Here is a 19,541-nt window from a genome sequence, read left to right as displayed (position 1 = left end):
AGACGACAGTGCTGTCTACAATGGCGAACTAACCAACGGCTGGCATGTAAATATCATCTGCAGGCACGCCACTCTTCCGAGATTTTAGAATCTTATTGTGTTCGTTGATATATGCATTTTGAATAACCAAGTTTTAGTTTAACAGCTGCTACCATACACTCGGGAGCTATTTGCTGCGTATAATACACAATTTGTACAATGCTTCTCCTCATAAACATGAAGTTTGTATGACTCGCTTGTTTGGTTACATATATTAAGTTTATTTATTTGTCCACTCAGAAATATTTTAAGATTGTGGGTTACGTCATTGGTTTGCAAGTACACACGCACACTGATGCACAAAATCAAACATGCGCTGGTGTTCTTGTAGTTCCAGAAGCTGCGAAAGTGCGCCTGCCCTCCACTGTTTTCACTTTTTTCAATAATAAAATGAAAACACAATGAAATCGAATGGATTGCAGCAGCAATTACTCCACGATAACTGCGACAGAATGCTTTTGTTTCGAAACGCTACCATAAGGGAGCAGTAATGGAACGACAGTTGCGCAACATAATACATCGAAGTTGAACGTTTTGTGGCACGACGAACCTTGCGTCTCTTAAGTTGCGCCACCAAAAACTGGAAGTTCACACATACAGCAGCATTGCAACCACAGTCTAACAGTCGCGACACTCACTGCTGTAAAAGTTGTTGCCGTTTGACAGATGGAGCGACACTAGCGCTTCAAGCGGCAGGTAAGGTGAACGTCAGACACGTTGTAAGCATAATGTGTGTTTGCATCCATTTTCCTAAGTAATTTCCGAATTATTCGAGTTAGTTACTTGCCTCCAAGAGTTTGTGTAGTATCAGAAAGCACATATGTTTCTAAAAATGATTCTAAAATAAGCGCAAGTATGGACAAAAAAAGAGTGGCAAGCTACAACACATTCGTGAAGAAACACTTGTGACATTGGACAGAATTGCAGCTTACCACGTTGATATCAAAAGACTATAAACACACAGATTCACATGTAAGAAGCACGGACATGTACCTCTACATGCAAAAGCGATGGACAGCTCGTTTATCGTTCTGTAGGCCTACTGTGTTTGTCACTGTCGCCTGTTGCCACAAGTACGACCTTCATCTTTATATTGTTCTAAGTGGGACAAGCAACTGACAAATAGTGGGAGAAATATGCTGAAAACATTATAATGAGCTGATTACATTACATTTCACTAAAAACCAAATATTTGAATAATTTTCAAACAATCTGTCTGTAGACACTTTCCTTATCCCATAATAGTTTCCCTCGAAGTCTAGCAATCTGCACGTTCTGACACTTCACACGCTTTTGTAAGACACGAACAGCTGCACTTAATCTAACCACTTCATCGTCAAAGCAGGTCTGTGTTGATGATTCTCACGAATCTGGCACTAATACATGGAGAGTTGAACTGGCTGCTTCTGTGTCATAGGACTGTTTTACAGCTTTAGATTGACTGTCAAATCTTTGTGGCAGTTTCCTCTTCGTCAGTTGAGGTGGCTTATTTGGAATGTCAAACAGTGTGGGTACTGCAGTCCACACGAGTTTTTATTGTCTGTGTTCATGAACTGGTTTTGTTCGAAATGTAGCGAACAAAACCTAATACTATTATACAGGTAAACCGGGTCTTTCTTCATAAGGTCTTCTCGTCTGCTATTAACTAGCCATTTTTTTGCTCCTAAAACGAAACATTCATCATTTATACACATACATTTGCAAGTGAATCCTGACGATACAGTTTAGTAACATGATGGTATATACCTCTCAGGATCCTTAAGAAACCTAAAAAAAGACAGCTGTGGCGTCTTCTTCCTATTGCTGCTGCAATTTATTGCGCTACAAACGCTCCCGATGGTAAAAACCATTGTATAAATCAAAATAAACAATCACTATTCGCTTTCACGATCGCGCCGAACTCACAGCTCAACCTACCGGCCGCTTGGAGCGCTGCTGGCGCTGAAGGCAACAAAATCGAGGCGAAGTGTCGCGACTTTTATGTTAGACTGTGATTGCGACTGCAGTGTACCACTAGCTTTGGCGATACTTTCGTTGCTTGTGTGGGCTCAGCTTTATTGTTTGGTGATATTGTATGAGCCTCTTTGAGAACGCGTTAATGTCAGACTTGACCTGTGATAGTTTTGATCTTTGATAGAATTGAATGTATTCAGCGATCTGTGTAGTGTAATTTGTTAGTAAGTGAACATTTGTGTGGAGTGATTTGCAGATAAAATAAAAAATGGCTGTGTTAGCAGCGGCAGCTCTTCTAGATGAACTTATGGGGAGAAATAGAAATATGGCACCAAATGACAAAACGAAGGAACTCAATTGGGAAGATCCAGAGGTACATAAATGTTCTGCAATTGCGTTTTTTCTACCTTGGATATTAACAGTCCACCACCAATAATAATAATAATAAACGACCATGTAACTAAAGGCATTTTCTCAAAAGATTTTGCAGTGTAGCAGTAAATGTGGGAGTGAAGCAATAAGGTCGAATAAAGTAGACTTATTACATATGCAAGCAGTTGAAGGGGTTCAAAAGAACAGTTTTAACCGCAATTTTTAATTAGTTTGGAAACGCGTGTTAAACAATTTACAGAGAGTATCTTCTGAGTAAATGGTGTGTGGTAGTTATACCAAGCGTTTTATTTAAATAACAAAACTGTTCAAAAATGCCACGCTTATCGTGTTAGCTCTTTCTAATATTGGAAACGGTGCGAACTTCTGTATTCGATTAAAATAATACATACACGTTGTTTTCATTAAATGCAGTGCTTCGAAAATGTGTTTATAGTTATCATAGATTAGTAATGCCGCTATGAAATGTACCTGTTTTTAATAACCTTAGTGTCGCCGTATCAGTATGTTACTGCTCTACTTTTGTCGTCACACCAAATATAATATGCTGTTCTTTTATAACGTGTGGATCGCTCCCTTGCCTCTCACCCCAAACCCCATGTCTCCCAATTTCTTCTTCCAGTCTTGCCTTTGGTATATGACGACACATTTGAAAGCTTAGTTCTGGCTACACTGATTATATATATACACACACACACATCAGCTTCTGCATACATTTTTTCATGTCTCATTTCTCTGTTTCTACTGGAAGTGAGGACCCAGCACTCTACTCTGCCTTTCTAATTTTAATGTTTCAAGCTTTGAGTTCACAGAGGCTGCTGAAGATGGTTTCTGGAACTTGGAAACTATTAAAAAATTGGTGTGTCTCAATATTCACATTAAGGCTTTTGATCTATTAGTACTCATGTCTACTTTAAACTTCTTATGAATCATATACTCTAGATTCCAGACAGTGTTTACTGATAGCTCCTTGCAGTTAATATGAATATAATCTTATTTCGAAGAAGTGTATGAAAGAACACCACTTGTGAACAGGGCTGAAGAGTTGTTGATAAAATAATAATTTATGGAAGAAAACTACATGTGGTAACGTTACAGGTATATAGTTTGCTTAGGAGGCAGTCACAAATACTGCTATTTCACTACAGGCAGCTCTGTCTCAACCTGGTGTCGATGTAATCTTCCTCTAATTTCCAAAGTTCCCCAATCTAACCCTCTTTCCGCCCTGAGGAAGGAATTAACATTTTCAAGCAACATAAGTTTTTTCTACTTTTAAATGTCAGTGTGCAATTTGCTCTTGAAGGCCCATTATTCTCTAACTATTCTGTTTCCCTGTAATACAGTTTTCTCAAATGATTTTTTTTGCTGTTGATAAGGTTTCAGGTATAAAATTTCGGGTCTGAAATTTGATTGATATTATAGCCATTTGTTTATATTTTTCTATTGCAAATTCTATGAAATCACATTTGTTGACAGTACTGCAAGCTGTATATGGTGAAATTTTGTCCTCATGACTTGTTTGTAAATACGCGAGCTGACTTGGGGCAGTGTCCAAAGGTCCATGATGATGAAGTCAAAGCACTGTATGAAAAATCAAACAGCTATAAAAAACAGCAGTATGAAGATGAATTCATAAGGTTCTGCCAGAGTATGCTTAATGAAGTGGAAAGGAAGATAATCAAAGGAAAACAAAGACTTGCCTTAATGGGTAAAACTGATATGGTAAGTTAACTGCAAGTATATAACAAGCATTAAAAATAATTTCTGTATTGCTTTAAAGTAACATATAAAATAATTAATCTCCATATTTCTTCTTCCAAGCTATGTGGTATTTGCAGCATTGACAAATATTCTTAATGTATTATGATCAAAAAACTTGTTTTTCCACTATTACACATGTAATATGTATTTAGGAGAAGGGGTAGCAGATGATGGCTGCTATAGTAGCTGTGTGCTGGAAACAGTTTAGTGGTAAACCAACGGTTGTAAATTCTAGTAATTAATCAATAACGGTGTGTAACACCAGTGGGAACAGAAGCTAAATGTAGAAAGTGGTAAATATGAATAAAAATGAGTGACTTAGGTGGGCTATTCCATGCGACAGACTGGGACATTTGCATAACATTTTAACAAGTTTCGTTTTCAGGTTATTCCATGCCACATGGTCTAGAGATTCCTGCATGATCATCACAGAATTTGAGTGAACATTTGCACATGTTCCCAATAAACATTGGTAAAGTTTCACAATCACTAATTCAGTACTTCAATGTTATGAAAAGGATAGTTGCTGCTCACCATGCAGTGGAGATTCTGAGTCGCAGATAGGCACAAAATGAGCTGTCGGCCAACAAGGCTTTTATCGGAAACGCAATCCCCCCCCCCTCCACACACACACACACACACAAACAAACACGCTGCAGCTGAAGCTAGACTACGAGCAGCAGCGCATGATGGGAGAGGCAAGTGGATGGGGATAAAGAGGAGACTGGGGTGGAGAGGGGGAAGGATAGCAGATTAGGATGAGGGATGGTGAAGTGCTGCTAGTGGGAGCATGAAGGGACAAGATGGGGTGAGGGTAGGGCAGCTAGGTGGTGCAGTCAAGAGGTTAGACAGAGTGGGGGAGAGAGGTGTTGAGATAGTGAAAAAGGAGAGAATTAAAGACTGGGTGCGTTGGTGGAATAGAGGGCTGCATAGTGCTGGAATGGGATCAGGGAACGGGCTAGATGGGTAAGGACAATCCACCTAGCCCCTTCACTGTTCCCATTCAGCACTGCACTGCCCTCTATTCCATCAATGTACCCAGTCTTGTTACTTCTCTCCTTTTCCACTCCCACGCTCTGTCTAATCACCCGACTGTACCTAAATGTCCTACCCTCTCTCTACCTTGTCCCTACATGCCCCCACTAACAGCACTTCACTGTCCTCAACCACTACCATGCTATCCCTTCTCCTCCACCCCCCCCCCCCCCCCCCAGCCTCCTCCTTACCCCCACCCAGTTGCGTCTCCCATCATGTGCTGCTGCTAGTAGCCTGGCTTCAGCTGGATGTTGTGTGTGTGTGTGTGTGTGTGTGTGTGTGTGTGTGTGCGTGTGCGTGCGTGCGTGCGTGCGCGCCCCCTCTTTTCGACAAAGGCCTTGTTGGCCAAACGTTCATTTTGTGAGGGTCACTTTGTTGTGCCTTCCTGTGACTCAGCATCTCCGCTGAATGGTGAGTAGCAACTATGGTTTTCATAATATTGTTACATACCATCCTGGATTTTCTATTGTTTAATTCAATACTTCCAGAGATACGGCCATTTGTTTGATCCCATAGCACAGCGAACAACAGTGCACTAGGCCATCTTCTATGACTTTTTGCCCTCTCTTAAGCGAAATAATCATAAAAAAAATATTTCATGAGCAATTTTAATATGGATAATGTGAAACAATGTCCGCTGAAAAAATAGTCACGCGTAAAAGGTGTGAAGTTTAGCTTTTTATATTTCTGGAAGTAATTGCTGGATGAACCTAAAACCGTGCATGTCATAACTTACCAATACAAGGTCTTAGAATCTCTCTCTCTCTCTCTCTCTCTCTCACTCACACACACACACACACACACACACACACACACACACACACACACACACACACACCTAGAAAACAAGACGTTGAAAGTGTATTGAGAAAAGGGGTAGTACCCAAAATTAAAGTAGATGTCTTTTATTGTGTTCTACAAATGTTTAGTGCACTCTGGGGAAGGCAATATCAAAAGTCTTGATGAGATAATGTCTGAATAACTTGAAAACTCCAAAAAAAGAGATGTCTTTGTCACGATTCATTGTGAATATTTCAGTCTTCAGAGTCAAGGCAACATTTTGAAAAGTTTCGACTCATCAACTTCAGGTGAAATAGGGAACTTTTCCGCAGAATGATGCCTTGACTCAGCTGTTAACACGAGAAAACTTGCATCATTGATATTCACCGTGAAAGCCTGCCTTCCCATATATATTTCAATCTGTTTTTCTGCTATAACTACAAAATCAAACTGGTTATAAACTTCACAATTTTAATTTTGCATTACCAAGCCAATGCAGATCATGGCAGTAAAACTGTTGCATGACAGCTGCAGCTCATGTTTTTAAAAGAGTCTTTACTTTTTACATCATTATGACATTCTGAAAATTGTAGTGAAGTTCATAGCAATCTTCTTGACAGTTTTTGGAATGAATTCATATTACAGAGAATTATTAGTATTTTTTTAAATTGTGTAATTCAGGGGATTCTTTGATGACACTGATCATTATTTAATCTGCAGTGAAATTGGGTTTGTGAGGCCGAAAGTGCAGGAGGTCAGGTCCCTATGTAGGAGGATAAGAGTGGAGAAACTTCAGGATAAGGAAATCAGGCACAAGTACATAACAGCGATCTCAGAAAGGTACCAGTTAGTTGAATGTAGTCAATTACAGTCATTGGAAAAGGAATGGACAAGGTACAGGGACACAGTACTAGAAGTGGCTAAAGAATGTCTTGGAACAGTAGTGTGTAAAAGTAGGATGAAGCAAACAGCTTGGTGGAATGATACAGTCAAGGCAGCCTGTAAAAGGAAAAAGAAGGCGTATCAAAAATGGCTACATACCAGAACCCAGGTAGACAGAGAAAGTTATGTTGAAGAAAGAAACAAAACCAAACAGATAATTGCAGCATCCAAGAAGAAATCGTGGGAAGACTTTGGAAACAGGTTGGAGACTATGGGTCAAGCTGCTGGAAAACCATTCTGGAGTGTAATTAGCAGTCTTCGAAAGGGAGTTAAGAAGGAAATGACAAGTATTTTGGACAGGTCAGGAAAACTGCTGGTGAATCCTGTGGATGCCTTGGGCAGATGGAGGGAATATTTTGAAGAGTTGCTCAATGTAGGTGAAAATGCGATCAGTAATGTTTCAGATTTCGAGGTAGAATGGGATAGGAATGATGATGGAAATAGGATCACATTTGAGGAAGTGGAAAAAATGGTCAATAGATTGCAGTGCAATAAAGCAGCTGGGGTGGATGAAATTAAGTCGGAACTCATCAAATACAGTGGAATGTCAGGTCTTAAATGGCTGCACAGGATAATTGAAATGGCCTGGGAGTCGGGACAGGTTCCATCAGACTGGACAAAAGCAGTAATCACACCAATCTTTAAACATGGAAACGGAAAAGATTGTAACAACTACAGGGGTATCTCTTTAATCAGTGTCGTGGGTAAAATCTTCTCAGGTATTGTTGAAAGGAAAGTGCGAGTATTAGCTGAGGACCAATTGGATGAAAATCAGTGTGGGTTTAGACCTCTTAGAGGTTGTCAGGACCAGATCTTTAGCTTACGGCAAATAATGGAGAAGTGTTACGAGTGGAACAGGGAATTGTATCTATGCTTTATAGATCTAGAAAAGGCATATGACCGTGTTCCTAGGAGGAAGTTATTGTCTGTTCTACGAGATTATGGAATAGGAGGCAAACTTTTGCAAGCAATTAAAGGTCTTTACATGGATAGTCAGGCAGCAGTTAAGAGTTGACGGTAAATTGAGTTCATGGTTCAGAGTAGTTTCAGGGGTAAGACAAGGCTGCAACCTGTCTCCACTGTTGTTTATATTATTCATGGATCATATGTTGAAAACAATAGACTGGCTTGGTGGGATTAAGGTATGTGAACACAAAATAAGCAGTCTCGCATATGCGGATGACTTAGTTGTGATGGCAGATTCGATTGAAAGTTTGCAAAGTAATATTTCAGAGCTAGATCAGAAATATAAGGACTATGGTATGAAGATTAGCATCTGCAAAACGAAAGTAATGTCAGTGGGAAAGAGATGTAAACGGATTGAGTGCCAAATAGGAGGAACAAAGTTAGAACAGGTGGACAGTTTCAAGTACTTAGGATGCATATTCTCACAGGATTGCAACATAGTGAAAGAACTGGAAGCGAGGTGTAGCAAAGCTAATGCAGTGAGTGCTCAACTACGATCTACTCTCTTCTGCAAGAAGGAAGTCAGTACCAAGACTGTTATCTGTGCACCGTTCAATCTTACAACCAGCTTTGTTGTATGGGAGCGAAAGCTGGGTGGATTCAGGTTACCTTATCAATAAGGTTGAGGTTACGTATATGACAGTAGCTAGGATGATTGCAGGTACTAGTAGATGGGAACAATGGCAGGAGCGTGTCCACAATGAGTAAATCAAAGAAAAACTGGGAATGAACTCTATAGATGTAGCAGTCAGGGCGAACAGGCTTAGATGGTGGGGTCATGTTACACGCATGGGAGAAGCAAGGTTACCCAAGAGACTCATGGATTCAGCAGTAGAGGATAGGAGGAGTTGGGGCAGACCGAGGAGAAGGTACCTGGATTCGGTTAAGAATGATTTTGAAGTAATAGGTTTAACATCAGAAGAGGCACCAATGTTAGCACTGAATAGGGGATCATGGAGGAACTGTATAAGGGGGGCTATGCTCCAGACTGAACACTGAAAGGTATAATCAGTCTTAAATGATGATGATGATGATGATGATGTGCTATTTTAATTCTGGTTTAAGGTATGGTGTACTTCATGTTAGCACAATTTGCGATTTATATGGAACATTAGTATACTGGTGAAGAATTATGTAAATGTGTTGCTATGGTCCATCATGGCTTAACCACTTCTGGTATCTTTTAAAGTGAGACAACCAGTTCCTAACCACCCAGAGGTCCATGCCCGATAGCTGTGCAACTGCAGCTGTGGGTGGTTTTTTTTACCACTAGTTCCCAAGCCTGATTGTGGTTTCTTTACACGGGATATTCTGAGCTCAATCATAATGTGGTATCTTGAACAGAATAATCTCCTCATTGCCAATCATGCCAAGCACAGATTTCAAAAACATCGATCATGTGAAACCCAACTTGTACTTTCCTCACGACATACTGAAAGCTTTGTATCAAAGCAGTCAGGTAGATGCTGTATTTCTTAATTTTCGAAAAGCATATGGCTCAGTACCACACCTATGCTTATTGTCAAAATTACAGTCATATGGGGTATCAAATGAAATTTGTGACTGGATTGAGGACTTTTGGTAGTGAGGGTGCAACATACTATCTTGGATGGAGAGTTATCTTCAATTGTAGAACTAACTTCGGGTGTCCCCCAAGTAAGTGTGTTGGGACCATTGCTGTTCATGTTGTGTATTAATGGTCTTGCAGACAATAGTAAAATCAAGCTTTTTGCAGATGATGCAGTTACCTATAATGAAGTACTATCTGAAAGAAACTGCCTAAGTATTCAGTGAGATTACAATGATATTTTCACATTGCAGCAGTGTGTGCGCTGATATGAAACTTCCTAGCAGATTAAAACTGTGTGTCAGACTGAGACTCGAACTCGAGACCTTTGCCTTTCACAGGCAAGTGCTCTATCATCTGAGCTACCCAAACATGACTCACACCCCATCCTCACAGCTTTCCTTCTTCCAATACCTTGTTTCCTACCTTCTAAACTTCACAGAAGCCCCTTTGAGAACTTGCAGAACTAGCACTCCTGGAAGAAAGGATATTGCGGAGACAAGGCTTAGCCACAGCCTGGGGGATGTTTCCAGAATGAGATTTTAACTCTGCAGGTTAGTGTGCGCTGATACGAAATATCCAGACTTGGAGTCTTGTTCTGGCTCACAGTTTTAATCGGTCAGGAAGTTTCATTCAGTATAATATCAGAGGGTCACTTTTGGAACTGGCCAACTCGTACAAATATGTGGATGTAGCACTTTGTAGGGATATGAAATGGAATGATCACATAGATTCAGACATGGGTAAAGCAGGTTGTAGACTTTGGTTTTCTGGTAGACTGCTGGGGAAGTGCAATCAATCTACAAAGGAGATTGCTTATAAATCACTCTTGCAACCAGTTCTAGAATATTGCTTAAGTGTGCGGGACCCGTATCAGATAGGACCAATGGGATATTGAACATATACAGAGAAGGGCAGTGCGAATGTTCACAGGTTTGCTTAATCCATGGGAGAGTGTCACAGAGATACTGAAGGAACTGAACTGGAAGACTCTTGAAGATAGACGTAAACTATCCTGAGAAAGTCTATTAATAAAGTTTCAAGCACCAGCTTTAAATAATTACTCTAGGAATATACAACAACCCCCTATGTATCGCTCACATAGCGGTCTTGAAGATAAGATTAGAGTAGTTACTACACACCCAGAGGCATTCAAATAATCATTATTTATGTGGTCCATACCCGAATGGAACAGGAAGAAACCCAAATTACTGGTAAATGAGATGTACCCTCTGCCATGTACCCCAAGTTTGTTTGCAGAGTATAGATGTAGACCCCCCAAGACTGATAACATTTCTGTAAGTGTCAGAGGCCTTAGTTACAAGAGGTCTCTTTTAGGATTCTAAACTTAAGTTTGCTCCAAGCTACTAAAATGTTTTACAGATTTCTGTAGTGCTGCAGCATGTTATGAGGAAGACTAGACTGCTGGTCAGATGTCACTGATGGGATTGTTTGGGAAGAAATTTTGATAAGACAGAATTCAAAAATTACGCTTTCTGGATGTGATTGCCTCATATGATTAGATCCACAAAAGAAAAGAAAACTATTGTTTTTATTGAATTTCTTAATTGATTTAATTTTTTATAAAGAGAATTTTGTAGAGTTGAATACTGTAGAGATGTCAAGAAAAAAGACTACTTATTTCCAGTACTTAAGTTCATTTCTTGGTCATCAGGGCCTCTGATTTTATTTTCCACAAAAGTACTAAACAATTGTAGTTCATAATGAAGATATCAGATTTGATTATCAGTGAAATATGTACCCATCTTCAGTGCACCTCCACCGTGTCGTTTTTAGTGTCTTATATGCTCACATTGCAAAATCAAATCAAGTTCTTAGGTAATTTGATCATGGTCTTTCTAGTGAAATTGGCTTATAAGAGTTTGCAGAAGAATCTTTCTTTGTAAAAGTGGGCCAGATATAGATTTTTGGCAATTTTAGAAAAATCGTCAGCTTTGCCCTCAATTTGTGAACTACTGGGAAGCAGTAGGAGAACAAAATTTTGTATTCTAAGACCTTACATTGAGTTCTGAAATACAAGATTTCATGTTTATTCCACAATTGCTTCTGCAAATATAAAAAGCTAAACTTCACTTTTTTTTTCTTCGAACATCCACTTTTTCAGCCAACTTTCCTTTAAATTATTACTTCAGTTAAGGGAATGCAAAAAGATGTACAAAATGACCTAGTTTTGTTTCTGTCAAGAAAATATTGTTGGAGGTGTTATGTCTCACAGTTGCTGAAAACTCACGGGTGCACTGTTGATAGCTCTATAATGGGACCAAACAAATGAACATATCTCTGGAAATATTGAATTAGTGGTTGTGGAACTGTACCAATGCTTACTAGGACCATGTGTAAAAGTTCACACAAACTTTCAGCAAAACCTGTGATGTTCATGTGAGAACTTTTCCAAAATTAGACCACTTGTAGTGGAACGGCCCATTCCAAACTTTAATTTATACCGAATCAGGAACTTTCTTTCTGTGACCATAGCATGGGATAGACCTAAATACAATTTTAGTAAAACAAAATCATAGACATGCAAATGTGGTAAAATGGTATAAAAATTATATGAAATTACACCCAACTGGATTCTAAAATTTTTTATGGTAGATAAGTAGTGTGTAGCCATTTCTGCATTAATGTTTTGTTGTTCTCACTCCCCCCCCCCCCCCCCCCCCCCCCCCCAAGTGACAATGGGACTGACACAAAACAAGTTTCATTTTAACCTGTTTTATTGTAATAGTATTGGTTTCCAACAAGGACATATAAACAAATTACACATTTTAATGAAAAATGTACTGGCTGTGAAATATTTATGTTCAAGCCAAGGAATGAAAATCGTTGTCAGTGGTCGAGACACGTTAAGAATTTGAAGAATATCAGACCTAGGCACCCTTGCGGTATTATCGGCTCTAAATGTATTGTCTCTTTAAAGGTGGTGACTTCTTGTTCATCAGCATCTACTGTTAGAAAACTTTGTGTTGAAGTCTGTAATGGATTTTTTGGTTGCAAATTTAACAAAAAAGGAACTACTCAAATATATTTTCATCCCACATTTCATCATTGACTACATTATTTAGAGCACACAGAGAACTCACTGTTGGAATTTTCTCTGAAACAAAATTAAATTCAAAAGCATTTTTGGTGATGAAATACTCTTTAGAAGTTATTATTTGGAGGGGGGGGGGGAGATTACTGTACAGTACCATTCCGCCTGCCTGCTTTGTTCCTTACATCATGAACACAACACAAATAAAATGCAATGGACAGCTGCAGGAATTAGGGGGTTTTTGGCAGGGAGAAACGACAAATATGACGATATGAATAATGTCAGCATTCCATATGCTGGAAAAACACACACACACACACACACACACACACACACACACACACACACACACTTAAAGCCACGAACTACACAACAAATGAACAATTTCAGGACCAATGACAAAACAGTAGCCGATAACTAATCACATTTAAATAACTGTCTCACAAGGCAACAAAAACAAACTTCTAAAACACCAAGTAATACAGCAGTAAGTCCAGTGCCATACTAACATCACTCGTAAACATAAACTACGCACTGTAATGTGCTTAACACTCCCTCTACAAACACAATCCATGTCAATATGTCACACATGACAGCACACAACGTGACACAGTTATGTCACTGGTCAAAGCCAACAAGTGGACTCTAAGCAAACAGTTGAGCATGTGGGCAATAGTGCATCCACACATTGTACAGAATAACTGTCATGGGTACTGCACAGTTATCATGAATAGCTACATCAATTAAAGACTTAAGCTTTTCAACTTGTTCCTTACCAACTTCATAAAAAGGACACCACATTTCTAGCCTAATATTTTCCAACCAAAAGCACATGCCATACCATTCATTTGAGTACAACTCAACAATGCCTTTACTATGAACTTGCTAACATGATACATTAGGCTAAAATTATATAGGATATTATTACTTTAACCACACCAGGACCATTCCTAATTGAAAAATTATTTAAAAACACACATAATGTAATACATCTATGAAAATAACTAAAATTAGAAAATATAATGTAATTGGATAGATTAAAAAATCTGTTCACCAAGCGGCAGCAGGAGAGACTACATATAGAGGTTTCGAAATCTGCAAGCTTTCAGAGCCAAACTCTCCTGACAGAGGGGTTGAAGGGGAAGGAAGCAGGCAGAAGAAAATGACTGGGAGATGTTGGAAAAAGAGGCCAACAACCCCGGGTCACGGGAGACCCAGCTGGGATGGGAAGGAAGGAATGATTGTTGGGAACTGCACTGGATGAGATTTGAAAACCTAAGAGCTTAAAGGTGGAAGCTAGGGTGATATGAAAGACTAAGATTATTGACAAAACATCATGCACAAGTTAATAAGAGTACAAAGCTAAGTGCATTGTATGTGTTAGAGGTGGGGCAGGGGAAAATGGACAGGGCAGAACATTAAAGATGTAGAAAACTAAATGGAAGTTAAGAAAGGCACACTTACTGAGGATAAATGCTGTGACTGAAGAATTAATATCAGTTAAGATGAGATGAGTGACAAGAGCCAAGAACATGTTGTAATGCCAGTTCCCTCCTGCAGAGTTCTGAGAAGCTAGTGTGTGTGTGTGTGTGTGTGTGGGGGGGGGGGGGGGTGAGCAGGAGAATGTAGGTGGCATGTGTGGTGAAACAGGTACTGGGGTCATGCTGTAAAGCATGCACTTCAACAGGATATTGTGTTGTCAGTGTGCACCCTCTGTTTATGTCCACTCATCATGACTGATAACTTGGTGGTGGTCATACCTATGTAAGCAATGTTTACATGGCAGCTAGTACACAACATGGGTTGTTTCACAGGTGGCTCTCGCTTTGATAGCATAGTTTTTGCCAGTTACAGGGCTGGTACAGGTGGTGGTAGGAGGGTAAGATATGTACCAGGAACGGTCAGAGATAGGAGCCAAAGAGTTAAGGAAATGAGTGTGGAAGTAGCATAAGGTCTGACAAGGATATTACAGAGATTGGGAGGGCGATTAAAAACTATTCTAGGTATGGTGGGCAAAATGTTGGACAGAATGGACCTTATTTCGAGGCATGATTTTAGTAAGTCATAGCCTTGTCGAAGTAGCTGATTAACACATTCAGGACCAGTTCTACTAAGTTTTATTTGGGGGGGGGGGGGGGGGGGAGGAATCGGCAGAACCAGGACTGGCTTTGATGGCTCGGGAAATCTGCTTTTGAACTAGGCTGGTTGGGTAATTACGTCCAGTGAAAGCTAAAGTCTGGTGTATTCCTGTAAAGTGTCTGCATCTGCCTCAAATGTGAGGCTTTGTGAGAGGGAACGTTTGAATGGAAAGGACGACAGCTGATAAAATGTAAGTATTTTTGTTTGTTGGTAGGATTAATGAGAACAAACGGCATTACTCGCTTCTGACAAGCTGGGGATGTTTCCATTACCATCACGCATCATATGAGCTTAATATGGTCCAGGGTATTATATTTCACAGGGACCTTCTTTTGCAGTCTGAAGATGACGTGTATGCCAACTTAGAGCGACAAGGAGTGCTGCGAAGAGAGGCTGCACGGTTAGAGGCACCATGTCACTGATTGCACGACCCCTCCCACTGGAGGTTCGAGTTCTCCCTCGGACGTGGGTGTGTGTGTCGTTCTTAGCATAAGTTAGTTTTAGTAGTGTGTAAGTCTATGGACCGATGACCTCAGCAGTTTGGTCCCTTAGGAAATCACACACACATTTGAACATAGACAAGGCGCATCCATTGGGGTCTGAGGGATAATCAGGTTGCCACCAGTGCCTTCATCTTGGCCTTAGAGGGTGACACATTACCCAATAAGGTCAAGATGATTGTCATCCACTGTTATGTCAAGCCACATATCCCTCCCCCAATGCGGGGTCTGAGGATGAGGTTAAGATTCTGGCGTCCGCTGAGACCTAGATCTTGCCAGACCCTCAGACACAATGGATATAGCCTGTTCAGGAAGTAAGTTGGTGGCAGCAGGTGACCCTGATGCGTAGACTGCCTCATTGAATGTTTCATGCCTTCCCAGTCTCACGATCACATCATCCTCCAGTGGAATTGCGGAGGTTCTTTCCACCACCTGGCTGAGCTACGGCAACTGTTACACGTTACACCTGCTTTCTGCATTGCCCTCCAGGAAACCTGGTTCTCAGCAACGCGGACCCTTGCCCTTCACGTCTACAGGGGATATTACAAGAACCGTAACAAATATAATAGTGTGTCAGGTTTAGTTTGCATTTATGTCCTGAACTTGGTATACAGTGAACCTGTGCCCCTTCATACTCCTCTTGAAGCGGCGGTGACTGTCAGGATACGGACAACACAGGAAATAACTGTCTGCAACGTATATCTCCCTCCAGATAGTGCAGTACCCTTGAGCATATTGGTTACACTGCTTGACCAACTCCCTAAACCTTCCCTACTTTTGGGTGATTTTAACGCCCATAACCCCTTGTGGGGTAGCACCATGCTTGCTGGCTATTGCAGAGATGTTGAAAATTTACTGTCCCAACTCGACCTCTGCCTCTTAAATTCTGGGGCCGCTACACATTTTAGTGTGGGTAATGGTAGTTACTCGGCCATTGATTTATCAATTTGCGGCCCAGGACTTCTCCCATCAATCCACTGGAGAGCACGACAACCTGTGTGACCACTCCCCATCTTCCTGTCATGCCCACGGACCTCTACCCATATGGGCTTCGAATAAGGCAGACTGGGTATCCTTCTCCTCTGCTGTAACCATTGAATCTCCCTCATGTGGTGCCATTGATTTGTGATTGAGCAGGTCACTACAACTGTAATTTCTGTGGCGGAAAACATGATAACTCATTTTCTAGAGTGCCCCTGGCGAAATACAGTCCCTTGGTGGACACCGGAAGTCGCTGAGGACATTAAAGAGTGTCAACGAGCTCTACAGCGACATAAGTGGCACTCTTTCCTAGAGCACCTAATAGCTTTTAAGTGGCTCCGTGCCCTTGTTTGCCTGCTTGTAAATTGATGGAAACAGGAATGTTGGGAAAGGTGTGTGTTGACCATCTGGAACCATACGTCACCTTCCCAAGTCTGGATGAAGATTAGACGTCTTTTTGGGTACCAGACCCCAACAGGTGTCCCTGGCATTAACATCAATGGCACGCTCTCTACCACTGCAAATGCTATTGCTGAGCACTATGCTCGAGCCTCTGCGTCGGAAAGCTACACCCCCAGTCTTTTGCACCCTCAAACAGCGGATGGAAAGGAAAGTCCTCTCATTCACTACATGCTACAGTGGACCCTACTATGCCCCATTTACAGAGTAGGAGCTCCTCAGCACCCTTGCACATTGCCCCGACAGCTCCTGGGCCGAATTGGATCCATAGTCAGATGAGTAAACACCTCGTCTGACTACAAGCGATATCTCCTCGTCATCTTCAACCAGGTCTGGTGCGATGGCGTCTTTCCATCGCAATGGCGGGAGAGCACCATCATTCCGGTGCTAAAACTCTAAAAATCCGCTTGATGTGGATAGCTATCGGCCTATCAGCCTCACCAACATTCTCTGTAAGCTGCTGGAACGTATGATGTGTCAGCGGTTGGGTTGGGTCTGGTCCTGGGGTCGCAAAGCCTACTGGCTCTATGTCACGGCAGCTTCCGCCAGAGTCGCTCTACCACTGATAATCTTGTATCCCTCGAGTCTGCCATCTGAACAGCCTTTTTCAGATGCCAACACCTGGTTACAGTCTTTTTTGTCTTAACGTAGAGCATACAACATGACCTGGCGACATCATATCCTTGCCACGTTGTATGAGTGGGGTCTCCAGGGCTCGCTCCCGATTTTTATAAAAATCTTCCTGTCGCTCTGTACTTTCTGTGTCCAAGTTGGTGTCTCCAATAGTTCCCTCTGCATTCAGGAGAAAGGCATTCCGCAGGGCTCCGTATTGAGTAAATAGTGGCTATTAACGGCCTAGCAGCAGCTGTAGGGCCGTCGGTCTCCCCTAGGGCCGTCGGTCTCCCCTTCTCTGTATGTGGATGACTTCTGCATTTGGTATTGCTCCTCCAGTACTGGTGTTGCCGAGCGGCGCCTACAGGGAGCCATTCACAAGATGCAGTCATGGACTGTAACCCACAGCTTCCAGTTTTCAGCCATGAAGTCGTGTGCTATGCACTTCTGTTTGCGTCGTACCGTTTATCCGGAACCTGAACTTTTTCTTAATGATGATCCACTCACTGTAGTGGAGACATATTGATTCTTAGGACTGGTTTTCGGCACCCAATTGACTTGGCTACCTCACCTTTGTCAGCTTAAGCAGGAGTGCTGGCAACACCTCAATGCTCTCCACTGCTGAGCAACACCAACTGGTGTGCAGATTGCTCTATGCTGCTGCAGCTCTACAGAGCCCTTGTTCAATCCTGCCATGACTATGAGAGTCTGGTTTATGGTCCGGCGGTGCCCTCAACATTGCATTTACTCGACCCAGTGCACCACTGTGGCGTTCACCTATCAACGGGAGCTTTTAGAACAAGTCCGGTGACCAGTGTCCTGGTGGAGGCTGGAGTCCATCCATTGTGGATCTGACGTACACAACAGCTCACCAGTTATGTTTCACACATTCGTAGTTCTCCTGAGCATCTGAATTACCATCTCCTTTTCCCACCCGCGGCAGTTAATCTCCCGCACCAGTGCCCCAGTTCAGGGCTCGCAGTTGTGGTTCGTCTGTGATCCCTTCTCACTGAACTGGAGTCCTTCCCTTTACCACCTCTACTTGAGGTCCGTTCACATACACCTCCATGGTGTACACCTCGGCCGAAGCTTTGTTTGGACCTTTTGCATGGCCCTAAGGATTCTGTTAACCCTGTTGCTCTCCGCTGTCACCTCCTCTCAATTCTTGATGTGTTCTGGGGCTCTGAAATTGTATACACCTATGGCTTCATGGCGGATGTTAATGTTGGCTTCGCTTCCACAGAGGCCATATTGAACAGCATTCCTTGCCCGCTGGCTGCAGTGTATTCACTGCATAGCTTGTGGCCATATCTCGTGCACTCCAGTACATCTGTTCCTGTTCTGGTGAGTTGTTTCTTCTCTTTTCTGACTCCCTGAGCAGCTTACAAGCTATCAACCAGTCCTACCCTCACCATCCTTTGCTAGCGAACATCCAGGAGCCCATCTCTGCCCTGGAACGGTCCAGTTGTTCACTGGTGTTTGCGTGGACCCCTGGACATGCCGGAATCCCAGGCAATGAACTTGCTGACAGGTTGGCCAAAAAGGCTACGTGGAAACCGGTCCTGAAGATGGGCATCTCTGAAACTGACCTCCATTGGCTTTGGGAGACAGAGTGGCATAGCAGTATACACAACAAACTGCATGTCATTAAGGAGACTGCGAATGTGTGGAAGTCTTCCCTGCAGGCTTCTGGCAGGGAATGAGTTGTCCTTTGTCAGCTCTGCATTGGTCATATGTGGCTCACACATGGTTACCTCCTCCATCACGAGGACCCACCTCAGTGTCGCTGTGGCTCCCAAATGACAGTCATCCACCTCTTGCTGGACTGCCCACTTTTAACTTTCCCAGCACCCTACCTTCGTTGTTGGGCGACAATGCCTCAACAGCAGCTTTAGTTTTACATTTTATTCATTAGGGTGGGTTTTATCATTTGATCTGAGTTCTAGTGCATGGAGGTTTCTTGTTTTTAATCTCTTCTCCCTGTTTCTTGCGTCTCTGTGGTTTTCTTGTCCTGTTTTGTACATTGTAGTGTTCGTTGTCATTCTTCTGCTTCTTTCTTTCTCCTGTTATTATGCCGTTCATCTTCTTTGTTTTCTTCTTTCCCTTGGGTAATTTTTCTGCTGGGAGCAAGGGACCGATGACCTCACAGTTTGGTCCCTTTCCCTCCCTTTTAAACCAACCAACCAACCAACCCATCTACCACCACCCTGTAACTGGCAAAATATATACTACCAGAGGGAGAGCTAATTGAAATGACACATGTTGTGTACCAGCTGTTATGTGAACACTATTTGGCCTTTTACATTGCCATGAATACCACCAAGTTATCAGTAGGTAAGAATGGGCATAGACAGGGGGTTTA

General features: G+C 41.9%; 1 protein-coding gene across 2 annotated transcripts in view; it reads left to right on the top strand.

Annotated features, from left to right (window-relative positions):
• The first annotated feature begins 2,045 nt into the window (after window positions 1-2,045).
• Window positions 2,046-19,541, top strand: part of LOC126162817 (luc7-like protein 3) — a 146,067-nt gene continuing 128,571 nt past the window's right edge. The window contains exons 1-2 of one of the 2 annotated variants that reach the window (XM_049919562.1): window positions 2,046-2,365; window positions 3,859-4,104. In XM_049919562.1, coding sequence (XP_049775519.1) covers window positions 2,261-2,365; window positions 3,859-4,104 — 351 coding nt within the window. In that variant the 5' untranslated portion in view covers window positions 2,046-2,260. The remainder of the gene's footprint in view (window positions 2,366-3,858; window positions 4,105-19,541) is intronic. The other variant, XM_049919561.1, reaches the window with a different exon arrangement.

The sequence above is a fragment of the Schistocerca cancellata genome, chromosome 2, assembly GCF_023864275.1.
Source record: "Schistocerca cancellata isolate TAMUIC-IGC-003103 chromosome 2, iqSchCanc2.1, whole genome shotgun sequence".
Taxonomy (NCBI): domain Eukaryota; kingdom Metazoa; phylum Arthropoda; class Insecta; order Orthoptera; family Acrididae; genus Schistocerca; species Schistocerca cancellata.
The sequence above is the reverse complement of the archived record's forward strand: the minus strand, read 5'-3'. Positions and strand labels throughout refer to the sequence as shown.